At 35.4% G+C, this 14,356-nt stretch overlaps 2 protein-coding genes across 5 annotated transcripts; one reads left to right on the forward strand and one right to left on the reverse strand.

Annotated features, from left to right (window-relative positions):
• Window positions 1-289: 289 nt before the first annotated feature.
• On the reverse strand, window positions 290-2,577 carry LOC7484000 (zinc finger A20 and AN1 domain-containing stress-associated protein 8). Of its 4 annotated transcripts, none has more exons than XM_024588034.2 (4): window positions 2,411-2,577; window positions 2,253-2,312; window positions 1,900-1,951; window positions 290-1,199 (listed from the first exon to the last, which is right to left on the reverse strand). In XM_024588034.2, the coding sequence occupies exon 4, from the start codon at window positions 1,184-1,186 to the stop codon at window positions 674-676; it is 513 nt and encodes a 170-aa protein (XP_024443802.1). In that variant the 5' UTR covers window positions 1,187-1,199; window positions 1,900-1,951; window positions 2,253-2,312; window positions 2,411-2,577; the 3' UTR covers window positions 290-673. The 4 variants fall into 4 exon arrangements, with proteins under 4 accessions (XP_024443802.1, XP_052303945.1, XP_002323304.1 ...); XM_052447985.1 differs by having other exon boundaries at window positions 1,434-1,951; XM_002323268.4 differs by lacking the exon at window positions 1,900-1,951.
• A 3,660-nt stretch (window positions 2,578-6,237) lies between these two features.
• Window positions 6,238-14,123, forward strand: LOC7484001 (chaperone protein dnaJ 6). The gene is made up of 8 exons (XM_002322661.4): window positions 6,238-6,625; window positions 7,441-7,539; window positions 7,632-7,733; window positions 12,997-13,056; window positions 13,149-13,255; window positions 13,347-13,429; window positions 13,618-13,708; window positions 13,791-14,123. The coding sequence occupies exons 1-8, from the start codon at window positions 6,500-6,502 to the stop codon at window positions 13,999-14,001; spliced, it is 879 nt and encodes a 292-aa protein (XP_002322697.3). The 5' UTR covers window positions 6,238-6,499; the 3' UTR covers window positions 14,002-14,123.
• Window positions 14,124-14,356: the final 233 nt, after the last annotated feature.

Genomic DNA, 14,356 nt, shown 5'->3' on the forward strand with positions numbered 1-14,356 from the left:
CCTGGGACAGTGTATCCAACAGTTTAGCACAAAATGCACCAATGCATAGGAACTGTCAGTTCTAATTGACTATATTAGGAGGAAAGCATTTCGACAGAGAATAACACCAAAAGACAACATATGAAAAGTTTCTAAAATGAAACACCCTTGAGCCTTTTGATGGTAGACATCTACAGCTCAAGGAACCCTTTATCCAAATATAAAGCAAACAATCGAGCAGAAAGTGAAAACAGGCTGCCAGTAAATGGTTTTACACAACATTGCTTCAGACCATTGAAGAGCAGATAGCTAGAGTAAAAGCATTGAACTGCTAAAAGATTTATGAACAACTGAAAAATGTACACATATACGCATTGGGGCAGATCAATTTTCCATGCAATACCAGAAAGAAATGCGTACCAACCAGCAAATAACATGACAAAGTAACCCATAACAATGTCCACAAACCAACACAAATAAAGACTTGCACACTGGAGCTAACAAAGGAACCCTCGCCAATCAACTAGAAATATAAAGTTCCCTGGACTGCGACAATGTCCTATCATGCCCTGAACCACTTTTATCAATAAAGGACACTAGACAGGACAAAGCTGCCACACTTAAACCAGGACGCATGGACAGAAGGAGAAGAATCATACTTGATTACATAAACAATCACTTCAGTCCATGGCTCTTAGATCTTATCAAGCTTCTCTGCCTTGACAACTGGGTTGGCTTTAGCAATAGCATCACGAGCAGCAGTCCGATAATCAAAGGGACAGTCATGCTTGTCAGAGTAACGATGAATTGCACAGAACAGGTTTCCACATCTACAACCGAAACCTGTTAAACCAACACGCTTTCGGCAAGCGGTACACCTACTAGGTCCCTCTTTTGCCTTCATCTCAGAAGGCTTGCTTGAAGCAATGGATGGTTCTGTGGAGATGATTTTCACCTCTACAGGTGCAGCTTGTACATCAACGGCACCAGCAACCACAGGTTCTTTTCCATTCCCGCTAGAGTTTCCATTCACAATGCTTTCAATGGATGATGCTGCCAGTTGGGCTTGTTGCTGGTTCAGGATGATGTCCTTGTGGCACTTGGAACACATGTTCATGGTAGCAGCACTTCCAAAGAAGCCACAGTTGTTAATGCAGAGGATGGGGCCCTCTGGAGCTTGGCATCCAGTCTCATCATGAGACTCCATCTTCTCAAAAGTCCTGCAAGGAAATCATCTCATGATATACAACCAGAGCACACGAGCAAACACCACAACCCATTCACTGCCAGACAGATGCTAATTTTCATAGGATATAAGCACAATCCTTTGCATACACACCGAGCACATGCATCCTTTGGTTCGAGCATACAAATAGGATGTTCAACTGCCTAATAGCAAATAGGAAAAAGAAAAGGAGAAACAAGGTTATGCAAAAAGAGCAACTATTTTTTACCTACAACGTCAAGGGCACCCTAGTTCACAAGTAACTGAAGTTTCCACACAAACAGGACATAGGCTCTCTCTTCCTTCCTCCATAAAGGGGAAAGCAAAGGAGAAAGAAGACAGCGCCAAATGAGAAGAGATTCATATGCATGAGCAGTTGAGAGAGTTTAAACAGCTAGAAAGCCATGCCTTCCTATGCAAGAACAATAAATGAGGGACCTTCTCATGCAACACACATCCTCCCCGTCCTGAAGCTCCCAGTCAAGAGCCACACTATCTGCTGCTTTTTTTACTCAAACCAAGCACCTTCCTCTTCGGAGAGAGAGACAGAGAGAATCATTACCAAAACAAACATCCATAGGTAAAATAAAACCTTCCCAGCTTCAGCGTAACTCCTAATTACCTAAAATGTCATCTATCTATCACTTTGAGGAATTGTTACTCGTCAAAATTGAAACAAAAACAATCGTTTTCACCTTATAAAATGACACCCCAGATGCCCAAAACAGCATCTAAACCGATCAATATCTGTGAAAACAGCCATAAACACATAATTGACAATTAAAGCATAAATTTTTACCATCAATTTTACTCCAAAACGCTAAAAAGTCAGTAAATCCTTGAGAAATTCACTTCGAACATGCATGGTATACATAAAACACTCAGTTTCTCCATTAATACACGGAATTCAGCATACAAAAGCCATGATATGCAAACTTTTCATTTAAATTAATTAATCAGGATTCCATTTCATTTACTTTCTCATCGGTTTCAATTAAAACACAAATAATAAAACCAAAAAATGTTAAAAAAAAATAAACCCACTAACCTCTTTAATAATTCTGGCCGATCTTGACTAACAAAATCGAACCAGGTAGTTTCTATCAAGCTAAAAGCAAGAAAAAATATTCAAAATTCAATTAGAAAAAAAATCAATTAAATTAAGAAATCTAGAAGAAGACGAAAAAAAATCAGAGACAACCTTACCTTAATCAAAGAGATAGAATCAATCGTGGGTTATTATCGAAGAAATCGAGACCAAAGAAAGAGGGAGAGAGACGGAGAGAGATTGGGTTATTTTCGGTGGTGTTTGTTTTTTATATTTTTGGTATTTTTAATTTTCTAATACTAGTTTTTCTGTATATATACATATATCTATTTAGGGCTGATGGACCGGTGTTTATTTGGTCCTTTAACTCTCTATCTTATCTTATTTTGATCCTTTTATTATTATTTTTTCAAATGTCATCTTTATAACTCTTTATTCATGTATTCATGAGCTCGGTATAATATTAATATCCGTCAATATATGGCACCAAGCTATTGAAACTAACCTCCCTGTGCTCAAAGCTATGTTTAAAAGCTGGTTTTCTCGCATTGTTACTTGAAAAATTAACCATATGATTACCTAGAACTTACAGTAAATAGATCTTAACTTTGAGAAAAGGTAATTATAATCCACATCAATCACACACTCTCTCTTTCCATGCTTTCCAAGTCACTTCTGATTATTTTTTATTTTATTATTTGATAGTTTAATTAAAAAATTCTCGTGATTGATCTGTGTATTCAGAATCATTCTTGTTACCGGTCTGTATCTTTTAAAATACACGACTACAGAGGTATTTGAGATAGAGTTTTAACTGGATTTTTCAAAAATCTTTAATTTTTTTGTTTAAAATTATTTTATTTTTATTTTTTCAAATCGTTTTGATATGTTGGTGTCAAAAATAATTTTTTTTAAAAATATTATTTTGATGTATTTTCAAGAGAAAAAACACTTTAAAAAACACAATCATTACCACTATTCCAAAATCCCTGTATCTTTTTAAATAATTACGGGTTAATTTTCTTTTCAAAATATAATAGATCTTTTAAAAGTTTTAAAGTTGATCTTTCATGAACCAAGATAAAATGGGACAAAAAAACTTTTTTAAATTGATTTTTTATGATTATAATTTTATATTTTTATTGCCAATTTTATATTTTTAAATTGAATTTCTGATCCTGCTAGTAATAATAACAATAAAACAAAAACTTTGATGTAGGATAAGCGAATTGTATATTTAAATTGAAAAGGCATAGGAAATATTAACACAAGATGACATGTTGAACATCATTTATTATGATTTAACATCTTTTAAAACAAGGATCACTTTAATAGAAAAATATTATTAAACATAGGGATAATATTGAAACATAACATAGTAGAGGGACTAAACTGGGGAAACTTCGATAGTTCAAGGCTCAAGCACAGTCATTTATCTTGTAACGTACTTATATCTCATTATTATTTTTTATATCGCTTTTTTGTCTCTGCCAACAAACTCCTTCCATGGAGTCTGCCATGTTCTGACTATTTACCCTCCGAATTTGTTTTTTTTACTTCTCTAACCGTTACTTTGATGTTTGTTTACTGATTTTATGTTTTAAAAGTATTTTAAAAAAAATAATTTTTTTATTTTAAAATTAATATTTATTTAATATTTTCAGATATGTATCAAAAATAATTTTTAAAAAATTAAAAAAAATTATTTTAATATATTTTTAATTTAAAAACAATCAAAACCATATTTTGTTGGGCTGACCTGGCTCGGAGAGCTCGCGGACACGGCTAGCAAAGTTGAATCGGCTGTCTCCTGTAATTTTATCTTATGGATTTATTTTTTTATTTTCCATTTAATTCTACCAGGCAATTATCAATAATGATGATTTCAAAATTCAAATGACGAGTTTGACACTTTAATCATGTTTGTTTGTTCATTGTTGTGGGATTAATGAATATCTTGATTTCTGGTTGGTACATCATTATTCTCTGTAATAATTCTTAATGTGTGTTATTGTTACACTGTGTTTTTTTTAATAAAAATATATTAAAATAATTTTTTTATTTTATATATTAACACGTTAAAATTATATTAAAATATCTTAAAAAATATTTTAAAAAATAATTACAATAATAAAAACAAATACTCAACATAATAAAATCCCAACTCCAAAATTAATTATCAAAAACAAAAGTTTCAGCCACGTATTAGTTTCTTTTCTTTGTTTGCTTAAGGATTTAAACTACAGCTATGTTTTTCATTCGGTGTCAACTCAAAAGGTTGTCAGTTCAATTCTCTTGCGTTTGGAATGGTAAGTATATCTTGTTATAGTTTAAAAAACAAAATAAATTATAATAGATTTTATTTTATTTAGAATTTTAGTTTGTTTTGATTTAAAAAACAAAACAAATCCGAATAGGTTATCATAACCGGAACGTTCTGGTTTTATTTTGGCCAAATAATTTTTTTTTTTTAATATTGTATAGTTTTATCGTATAAAAAACATCTCTTAATCTAATTGTTGGATTAAACTGGTATTTTACGAGGAGTCTCCTTATATATTTTTATATTCAAAGTTAAAATTGTAGGGTAGTCAAAGTTTAGAAAGGCCATGTAAAACTGCAGGTGGCATTTTCATAATTTGTTTTTAAAATGTTATTTTTTTGTGTTATTTTTTTATATTAGATCTTTCTCATTCTCATCATTCAACAATAGGTTTATTGAATTGAATTTCATAATTTATTTTGATTTATTTTATTTGAGGTTGTTATGGTCTTATGATATGGATCACGAATTTGAAAAGTTAATCCAAACTGACCTAAATTGATCAAATATATTATCATCTTAGTATTTTTTTTTAAAAAAATATGCTATCTTGAATTTTTTTTTAGACAAACTATATTTTTACCAGTCATGCATGTTGTCTCTGGGCTCATCGAGTCGATCGAGTCATGTCAATTCAACTCCTACTACTTTTTACTTGTGTTTGGAATTTGAACTGCGTAATTTCAAGTTAGTTTTATATTTGGATTTGAATTAAAATCATGTTTGTTGAATTAATATTTTGAAAATATAAATGAGCTACATAGTTTATTTTGATTTGTTTTATTTATGGTTATTATGATCTCATGACCCGGGTCACGAATTTAGAAGGTTAATTTAAATTGATCCGGGTCAATTCAATATGTTGTTATCTTAAAAAAATATGTCATCTTTATTTTTTTTATCGAGTCATATCAGTTCAATTTTCACTTTTTTTACTTGTTGAGTATATGTGTGCGCGTGAACAGTACAACCCCAAAACGACATGCTGAAACTCTCCGAAATTGAAACATGACTTCAATTGAAAAAATAAAGTCAACCGGAACAAAATGGACAGTCTTGGTAAAATCATGAATTATAAACCAAGATATTTGATTTGATTCAATACTTCTAAGTTTTATTAACCATCACATGTTTGAAAATAATTTAATTGGTAGTTATTAAATATATTGGTTCACCTAAAAAAATCTACACACCAAAATTAAAGAGACTTAATTATATGTAGATTTTATTCGAACAAAAAGCTCTTTTAAACAAAAGCATTTCACAAAAAATGTAATTAACAGTAATTATTACAATAATAATTATAATAAAAGTAAATCACAAACATTTATTCACAAATCAATAAACCATCATTGATTTATGGTTTTTTAAATTATACCGTGTTCTAATTGGGTCAATTTTATATATTACAGGTTAATATTATTTGTTTATAAAAAATGCTTAAGAGTTCGTTTATGACACCTCGAATTCATATCCCAGCGGATTGCAGGCAACGAAAATAGTTATATATTATTTTTCAATTTGACTTCTAATATACTCTGTCATTACACTTAATTCCTACGAACCAATCAGATATTTTCTCAAAACTTTTATATTCGAACTATTTTTTGACATTACCAACATTTATTTTTCAACTTTTAAACAGTAACCAAACACAGCCTCGCCTTGAAATGATCGCACACGCAAGGTCCACTCAAGTGAAACTCATCAAGACCGTTAAAATAATGGGCCCCACATAAATTTCGCGGTTGAGATGTACCTTTACATTACACTCGAAACCATCACAGAGGAGAGGAGCCAACAGATCAGAACATTCCGGCGGGAAATCGAGCAAAGTGGCGGGAATATAAAAAGAAACAAAACCTCACTTCCCTCGTTTTCACTCTCTCTCAGCCCACTCTGCACACAAAATTGAAAGCTAAAAATGGGAAGGAAGGGAAAGAAACCTAGGGTTTCTCGTGAAGAAGAAGAAGAGATTGAATCCGAAGTAGAAGAGGAACATCAAGAGAATATGAACCAGTCCTCTGCAAATGAGAAGAGTCTCTATGAGGTATTTGAACATTTATATTTTGTTTCATTGTCTTATTTAGTTAGTTTGTTTGTTTTACATGCTTTTAATGATTTTTCGGGCTTAAATTTGAAATGAGGTTAATGGGTTTTTGTTATTTCTTTGAATTGTTTTTTTTTTGGCGCTTTGATTGCTGTTTAGCTCAGATTCTATTGAATGTTTTTATACGCTGTAAATGGGAAATTAGGGTTTCTTGTTTTTTCTGCAACTTTGTTCATTGAATAACTTGCAAAAGGCATCATGACAAATGCTGAATCTGTGAAACTGCGGTACGTAAATCTAATTGGGGAATAGGTTTAAGAACACGAGAAAGCATTGTTTCTTTTAGGAAATTAAGCGAGGGCTTGCAATTAGCATACAAAATAGCAAAAGAGAATTCGCTTTCGATGTTGGTATACTTGTATAGATATTGTTTATTTATTTGAAGTTTATATGTTTCAAGTAGAATAATTGACTGTGCTAAGAATATATTTGAGTAGTTTAAGTAGGTTGCAGTGAGTATTTATTTGTCGAGGTGCAGTGCAGATGGTAGATTGAACCTGTCCCTCTTGTTCTAGCATGTGGTAAACAGGTGACTCCATGGCAGAATTATGCATTTTTGGTACTTCTGTTTGCTTTCACTTTTTGGCTCTATTTCTGCCTTTGGTGCGTTGTTCACGATTTAAGCGCTCTCTGTACTTCTGTTTCTTATCTTGTCTGAGTTCTGACCCCTTCTTGTCTTGCTTTGCTTTGTGATGCGGTTTACTTTGCAATTTGTAATGAAGTGAGCTAACAAAATGGCAGCCCACTTGTTGTAGGTTCTTGGTGTTGAGAAGACAGCATCTCAACAGGAAATAAAGAAAGCATACTATAAGTTGGCGTTGCGACTCCATCCTGATAAAAATCCAGGTGACGAGGTAATTTGTTTGGATTCCTATTTTTCTTACTGGCGTCTTTGTCTTTGTTTTAGTGCTATTTGTTTATGACATGTGATTTTGTCTCATAATAGGAAGCTAAGGAGAAATTTCAGCAATTGCAAAAGGTGATATCGATTCTTGGTGACGAGGAAAAAAAGGCGGTCTATGATCAAACTGGCTGCGTCGATGATACAGTAAGTGCTTCTGTTTTAGCTATTTTTATTTGGATTAACGAGTCTAGGATTATAGGATGTTCTTAGGCTACTAAAGTTTTCTGTATATGCCTTCAAGTATTTGTAAACAATAGGGTTTCTGTAATATTACTTCGCTACTTTATTCTTCTCCACAGGAGGCAATATATATAGTTACAATTCAGAGACAGAATAGGAAAAAATACAGAGTAGATAAGTAGGAAAGTTATTTGTTTCCTATATATATACAACTACGAATCAATCTAGGATTTAATACAGCTCATGCGCACACTCCCCCTCAAGTTGGTGCATAGATGTTTATCATGCCCAACTTGTCAATTATATCATGAAATGCCTTTCCTGAAACTGCCTTTGTGAGTACATCAGCCAGTTGACTCTTAGATTGTATAAATGGAAATTGTATGATTCTTCCATCGAGATTCTCCTTGATGAAATGACGATCAACCTCAACATGTTTGGTGCGATCATGTTGAACAGGATTCTGTGCGATTGCTATAGCTGCCTTGTTATCACAAAAAAGATTCATAGGTTCAGTATATTCAATCCCTAAATCCCTCAATATATTCTTTATCCATATCAATTCACATACACCGTGAGCCATCCCTCGAAATTCAGCTTCAGCACTTGATCTTGCTACTACTTTCTGTTTCTTGCTTTTCCAAGTGACAAGATTACCTTCGACAAACGTAAAATAACCAGAAGTAGATTTTCTGGTCGTCTGATCTCCTGCCCAATCAGAGTCTGTATATCCTTCAATGTTAGAACTACTGTTTTTTGTGAACAACAATCCTCTTCCTGGAGAACCTTTTAAGTACTGTAAGATTCGATATACTGCTTCCATATGTTCTTTACTTGGTGCATGCATGAACTGACTCACCACGCTTACTGCATATGCTATATCAGGTCTGGTATGGGATAAGTAGATTAGCCTTCCAACTAATCGCTGGTAACGATCTTTGTCTGTTGGATCTTGATCTGGAAAAATTCCCAGCTTATGATTCATCTCCATGGGCGTTTCTACCGGTTTGCAACTAAGCATTCCAGTTTCAGTTAGAAGGTCTATCACATATTTTTGCTGTGAAAGAGATATTCCCTGCTTTGACCTTGCCACCTCAATTCCCAAAAAATATTTAAGGTGTCCGAGATCCTTCATTTCAAATTTAGTAGCTAGATACCTCTGTAATGCTTTCATTTCACGTGGATCATCTCCTGTTATAACTATATCATCCACATATACTATTAAAGCGGTTACTCTTCCTTCGTTATGTTTTATAAACAAAGTATGATCTGAGTTACTTTGTTTATAGCCAAACTCCTTCATTGTAGCAGAGAATCTCCCAAACCATGCTCTAGGTGACTGTTTCAGTCCATACAATGACTTCTTCAGTTTGCAGACTTCACCTTCACCTAAGTTGCTGTTAACTCCAGGTGGTGGTTCCATGTAGACTTCTTCTTCCAGATCACCATTGAGAAAAGCATTCTTAACATCAAACTGTTGCAGAGGCCAGTCTCGATTTGCTGCTATAGATATAAGAATACGAATAGTATTGATCTTGGCTACTGGTGCAAAAGTATCTTGATAGTCTACCCCATACCTTTGTGTATATCCTTTTGCGACTAGTCGAGCTTTATACCTGTCAATACTACCATCTGGTTTGAGTTTCACAGTGAACACCCATCTGCATCCAACTGTCTTCATTCCTTTGGGCAGCGCAACCAGTTCCCACGTATCATTTTTCTGTAGAGCCTCCATCTCTTCATTCATTGTCTTTCTCCATCTTTGATTAGCCAATGCATCCTGCACATTACTAGGAATAGAAACTGTGGAAAGTTGATTAATAGTAAGTGCATATGAACGAGTCAACCTATGAGAGGACACATAATTATTAATTGGATATTTGGTTTTGACTGTAAGATCAGGTTCATATTGTTTTTTCGGAATTCCCTTATTCATCCTTTGTGGATATCTAGAAGTGGGGTTTGCTGTAGGACAATATGTTTCATTAGACTCTCTAATCCCAGGACTTACCTGAAGAGGAACATTCGTGGATGATTCTTCAGGGAATGGTGTAGACGAGGGCAACTCAAATGGTGATGCAGCTTCATCAGGAAAAAATAGAGCCTCATGTGTGGAATCATTCTCGGCATCAGTGCTTTGATCACAGCCTTGTGGATTCAATTGTTCATTCTCTTCTAACCGGATAGACTCCTCACTTATTTTATCCATCAGAGTCTCTAACTGGGTAAACTCCTCACTTCCTTTATCCATCAAATCTTCATTCTCGTTACTGAAGCTCTCCCCCTGAAGAGAATGGCTCGAGACTCCCCCAGAGTAATAAGGTATGAGCTCACGAAAGGAGGCATCCAATGTCACATGGACCTTGCGGGTGTGGGGATCATAACACCTATATCCTTTCTGAAGATCAGAGTAGCCAACAAATACGCAACGTTTTGCACATGGATCAAGTTTGTTACGTAAGATTTTTGGGATGTGAACAAACACGGTACAACAAAAAATTCGGGGTTCAAGGCTGGGAAAATGGGGAACTGGGAGTAAGGATTGCAACTTTTGTAAGGGTGTTTGAAAATCTAGGACCCGGGAGGGTGTTCTGTTGATGATATAAGCAGCAGATTTCACAGCCTCACCCCAATAGAATTTTGGCATGTTCATACCAAAGAGGGAAGCACGCACTACCTCTAATAGTTGTCGATTTTTCCGCTCAGCTAATCTGTTCTGTTGTGGAGTATAGGTGCATGAGGTCTGATGGCGAATTCCATGGCTGCGCAGAAAGTTCCCAAGAGACGCAGCTACAAACTCGGTGCCATTATCAGACTGCACCACACGAATTTGTTATTGGTACTGAGTTTGTATCATTCTGTGGAATGTCTGGAAAGCTAGACATACATCATTCTTATGTACAAGTAAGGATACCCAAATCATTCTTGTGCATTCATCAATAAAAGTCACAAAATAACGAGCGCTAGAAATTGCAGGAACCTTTGCAGGACCCCAAACATCAGTGTGAATGACCTCAAATGGTTCTAAACTTTTATTCAAACTTGGGGAATAAGAGATACGGTGACTTTTAGCCAGTTCACATGTATCACAATGAAAATCCAATTCATTAATACCAGAAAAGAGTACTGGTTGTAGTTTCTTTAGATAACCGAAAGAAAGATGTCCTAATCTACGATGCCATAACCATATAACTGTCTGAGCCTTGTCTCTGCTACTAACATGATTTGCCTGACTGATTTTTGATTCTCCATTGTCTGTTAATTCCAAGTAGTAGAGTTTGCCCCGTCTAACACCATAACCAAGAATCTTCCGGGTTAGAATGTCCTGAAAGACACAAAAGGAGGGCCAAAACGTTACAGTACAATGAAGAGTAGATGTAATTTGGCTAACAGATAACAGATTATATTCAAGAGAAGGAACAACAAGGACAGTATTTAGTGTGAGTGTATTTGACAAAATAACAGATCCTTCCCCAGTAACAGGGGAGGTACTGCCATTGGGTGTGGAATTAACTGATTGAGAAGAAGGGAGTATGGATTGTAATTGTTTAACGTCTCTCGTCATATGTTCAGATGCACCTGTATCAACAATCCAAGTTTTATCCTTATAATGTGTAGGGAATACAGATACTTTACCAACTTTACCATGATGAGCAATATTTGCTGTAGGCTGCTGTTGATCTTCTGTGGCTGTTGTCATAGCTTTTGTAGAGATCTTTTTCCGAGGTTTCTTTGAGAAATCCCACCACTCTGGATAGCCAATAATCTCGTAGCACCGTTGTTGTGAATGACCTTTTTCCCCACAATGAGCACAGACCAGGTTGTTAACCTTTCTAGATAATTGAGTGTTTCGTTTGCTGGCTGATTCATATGATGATCCTTGTCGGGGAGTGTTGGTTAGCATAGCTAAATTCTCAGATATTGGATGATAGCTTCCCATGGTTTGTCTTTGCTGGTATTCTCTCCTGACATATGCGTATGTGTTCTCCAAATCAAGTTTTGGATCTTTGCGCAAGATTTCGCCACAAACCTGATTGAATTCAGAATCAAGTCCACTCAGAAAAATATGAACTCTAAGCCTAGCCATTGCGGAGTGTAACTGAATTACCCCTTCAACTGTTCCTTCCTGAGATTTCGTTCTGTGATCAATTTCTTGAAAGATGGCAACAAGTTCATTATAGTAAGTTGATAATGGGCGACCATTCTGTTTGGTAGAGAAAGATCTTTGGTTCAATTCAAAGATACAGGTTTCATCTGATCCATCATAGAATGTTTTTGATACGGCTTCCCATATTTCTTTGGCTGTAGACAGGCGAATAAATCGTTGCATTAATGCTGGACTCATTGCGTCAATGAGCCAACTTTTTACTCTGTGGTTTTCAGTAATCCATGCTCCAAGATTGGGATCTCCAACGTCTGGTTTTGTTGTTTCTCCAGTGAGATATCCAGCTTTGTTGCGAGCTCCTATACGCATCTCCATGAGTTGAGACCATAATGAATAGTTGGTCTCATCAAGGATGATTCCGGTTGGGAAGGTAGAATTATCTTGATGTACAATAATCTGCTGTGTTGGTGTTGGAACAATTGCAGTTGACATGTCTGCAGCCATAGAAGAAAAAGAATACCAGATGAAGAAGAAAGCAAATAGCTTGTGAGTTACGTTTCAGAAATATAGAGGATTCTGTTTTGTAGAATAAGAACAGCAGCTTGATACGGTTTTTTTTTCGTAGGAGAAGGGATTCGAGGTTCGTATTCGATTTTGTTTACTGCAGACGTCTTTGGAATTGAGTCTGCTCTGATACCATGTAAACAATAGGGTTTCTGTAATATTACTTCGCTACTTTATTCTTCTCCACAGGAGGCAATATATATAGTTACAATTCAGAGACAGAATAGGAAAAAATACAGAGTAGATAAGTAGGAAAGTTATTTGTTTCCTATATATATACAACTACGAATCAATCTAGGATTTAATACAGCTCATGCGCACAGTATTTGACTTGGAAGGCAAAGACAGTTTGCCATCCATTGCAAAAAACTTGCAGTCACAGAGAGCAATGATGTGCCGGTTTCAATTTTCTTCTTCTTATTATCGTGAAAAGGAAAAAAAATTAATTCATTCCATTATTATGAAAAGAAAAATGAATGATTTAGGTTCTTGGGGAATTGAAATGTTCTCTTTTCATCCGGCATTGAGAACCTCATTGATGCTTTTCTTGTTGGTCAGGATCTTGCAGGGGACGTTGTTCAGAATTTGAAGGATTTTTTCAGAACTTTTTACAAAAAGGTCAAAATATCTGGTCCTGCATGTTTCCTGTTTTCATATACTATTATTTTGGCTTTCCAATAGCTTGAGTTGACACTGGACTTCAAAGTCAGGTCACTGAAGCTGATATTGAAGAGTTTGAAGCAAACTACAGGGGATCTGATTCTGAGAAAAAGGATTTGATTGAACTCTATAAGGAGTGCAAGGGTAACATGAGCAGGTAATTAGTTCCAGGCTTTTCTCCCAGGTTTCCTAGTTTGAATTGAAATTCCATTTTCCAGACTTTATAGTTTGACACGGAACATTTTCAGGCTCTTCTGTTCAATGCTTTGCTCTGATCCTAAGCTTGATTCACACCGATTCATGGACATTCTGGATGAGGCAATATCTGCAGGTAAAAGTGGCTCTAAACTCTCTAAGATATGTTGTCAGCAAGTGTTCGATCTGGACATTTCAATAGGTTAAAACTTTTTGAACTCTTGACCATACCTTTTCATGAAATATGAGAAGCTGAGAGCCTGAGACAACATGGCTGGTTAGCTTTTGTGACACCGTTTTCTTTTTATTTGCTTTCTTTTATAGGAGAAGTGAAGAGAACCAAAGCTTACCAGAAATGGGCAAAACGAGTGTCTGAAACAAAACCGCCTACCAACCCTTTAAAAAGGAGGGTGAAGTGAGTATTCTAGGATAGGGTTTTTTCTTCATATTTTATTAAGTTCTTATTTATGACGCTATTATGTTTTTATCTTTTGCAGGTCCAAAAAGGAGCCAGAAGCAGACCTATTTGCAATCATATCTGAGCGCCAAAGTAAGAGGAAGAACCAGGTGAATTCCTTTCTCTCGTCTCTGGAGTCCAAATATGGTGGGAGCAATTCAACTTCAGAACCCACTGAAGAAGAATTTGAAGCAATACAGGAGAAAATAGAAAGCCGCCGTAAGGGCTCCAAGAAGTCGAAGCAAAAGTAACTTAATTGGAATATTATTCAAATCTAGAACTTGTTCTTGTACAAATTCTGCATACTGTGAGCCCCAGGTTCAAATGTCTTGTTTCTAGTTATTTCACTGAAAGGGATTGCTAGGCGTGTGCATTTGAGGTCTCTTCTTTATACCATTCTAGACGCACTGTTCCTTCAGGTTTTAACTGCAGAATCTAGATCCAGTCCAATGCCTTTTTTCCCGCTTTTTCCCCCTCCGGGTTGCATGAATCACCCCATGACTTTTCAACTTGCATTAAGCCATGTAAACAACTAAACCGTTTGATGATGGTTAGCTTGGATAATGCAAGGTGTAAACCACGACCTCGGCCTCGGCTTTGCTCCTG

The sequence above is a fragment of the Populus trichocarpa genome, chromosome 16 (assembly GCF_000002775.5).
Source record: "Populus trichocarpa isolate Nisqually-1 chromosome 16, P.trichocarpa_v4.1, whole genome shotgun sequence".
Classification (NCBI taxonomy): Eukaryota; Viridiplantae; Streptophyta; class Magnoliopsida; order Malpighiales; family Salicaceae; genus Populus; species Populus trichocarpa.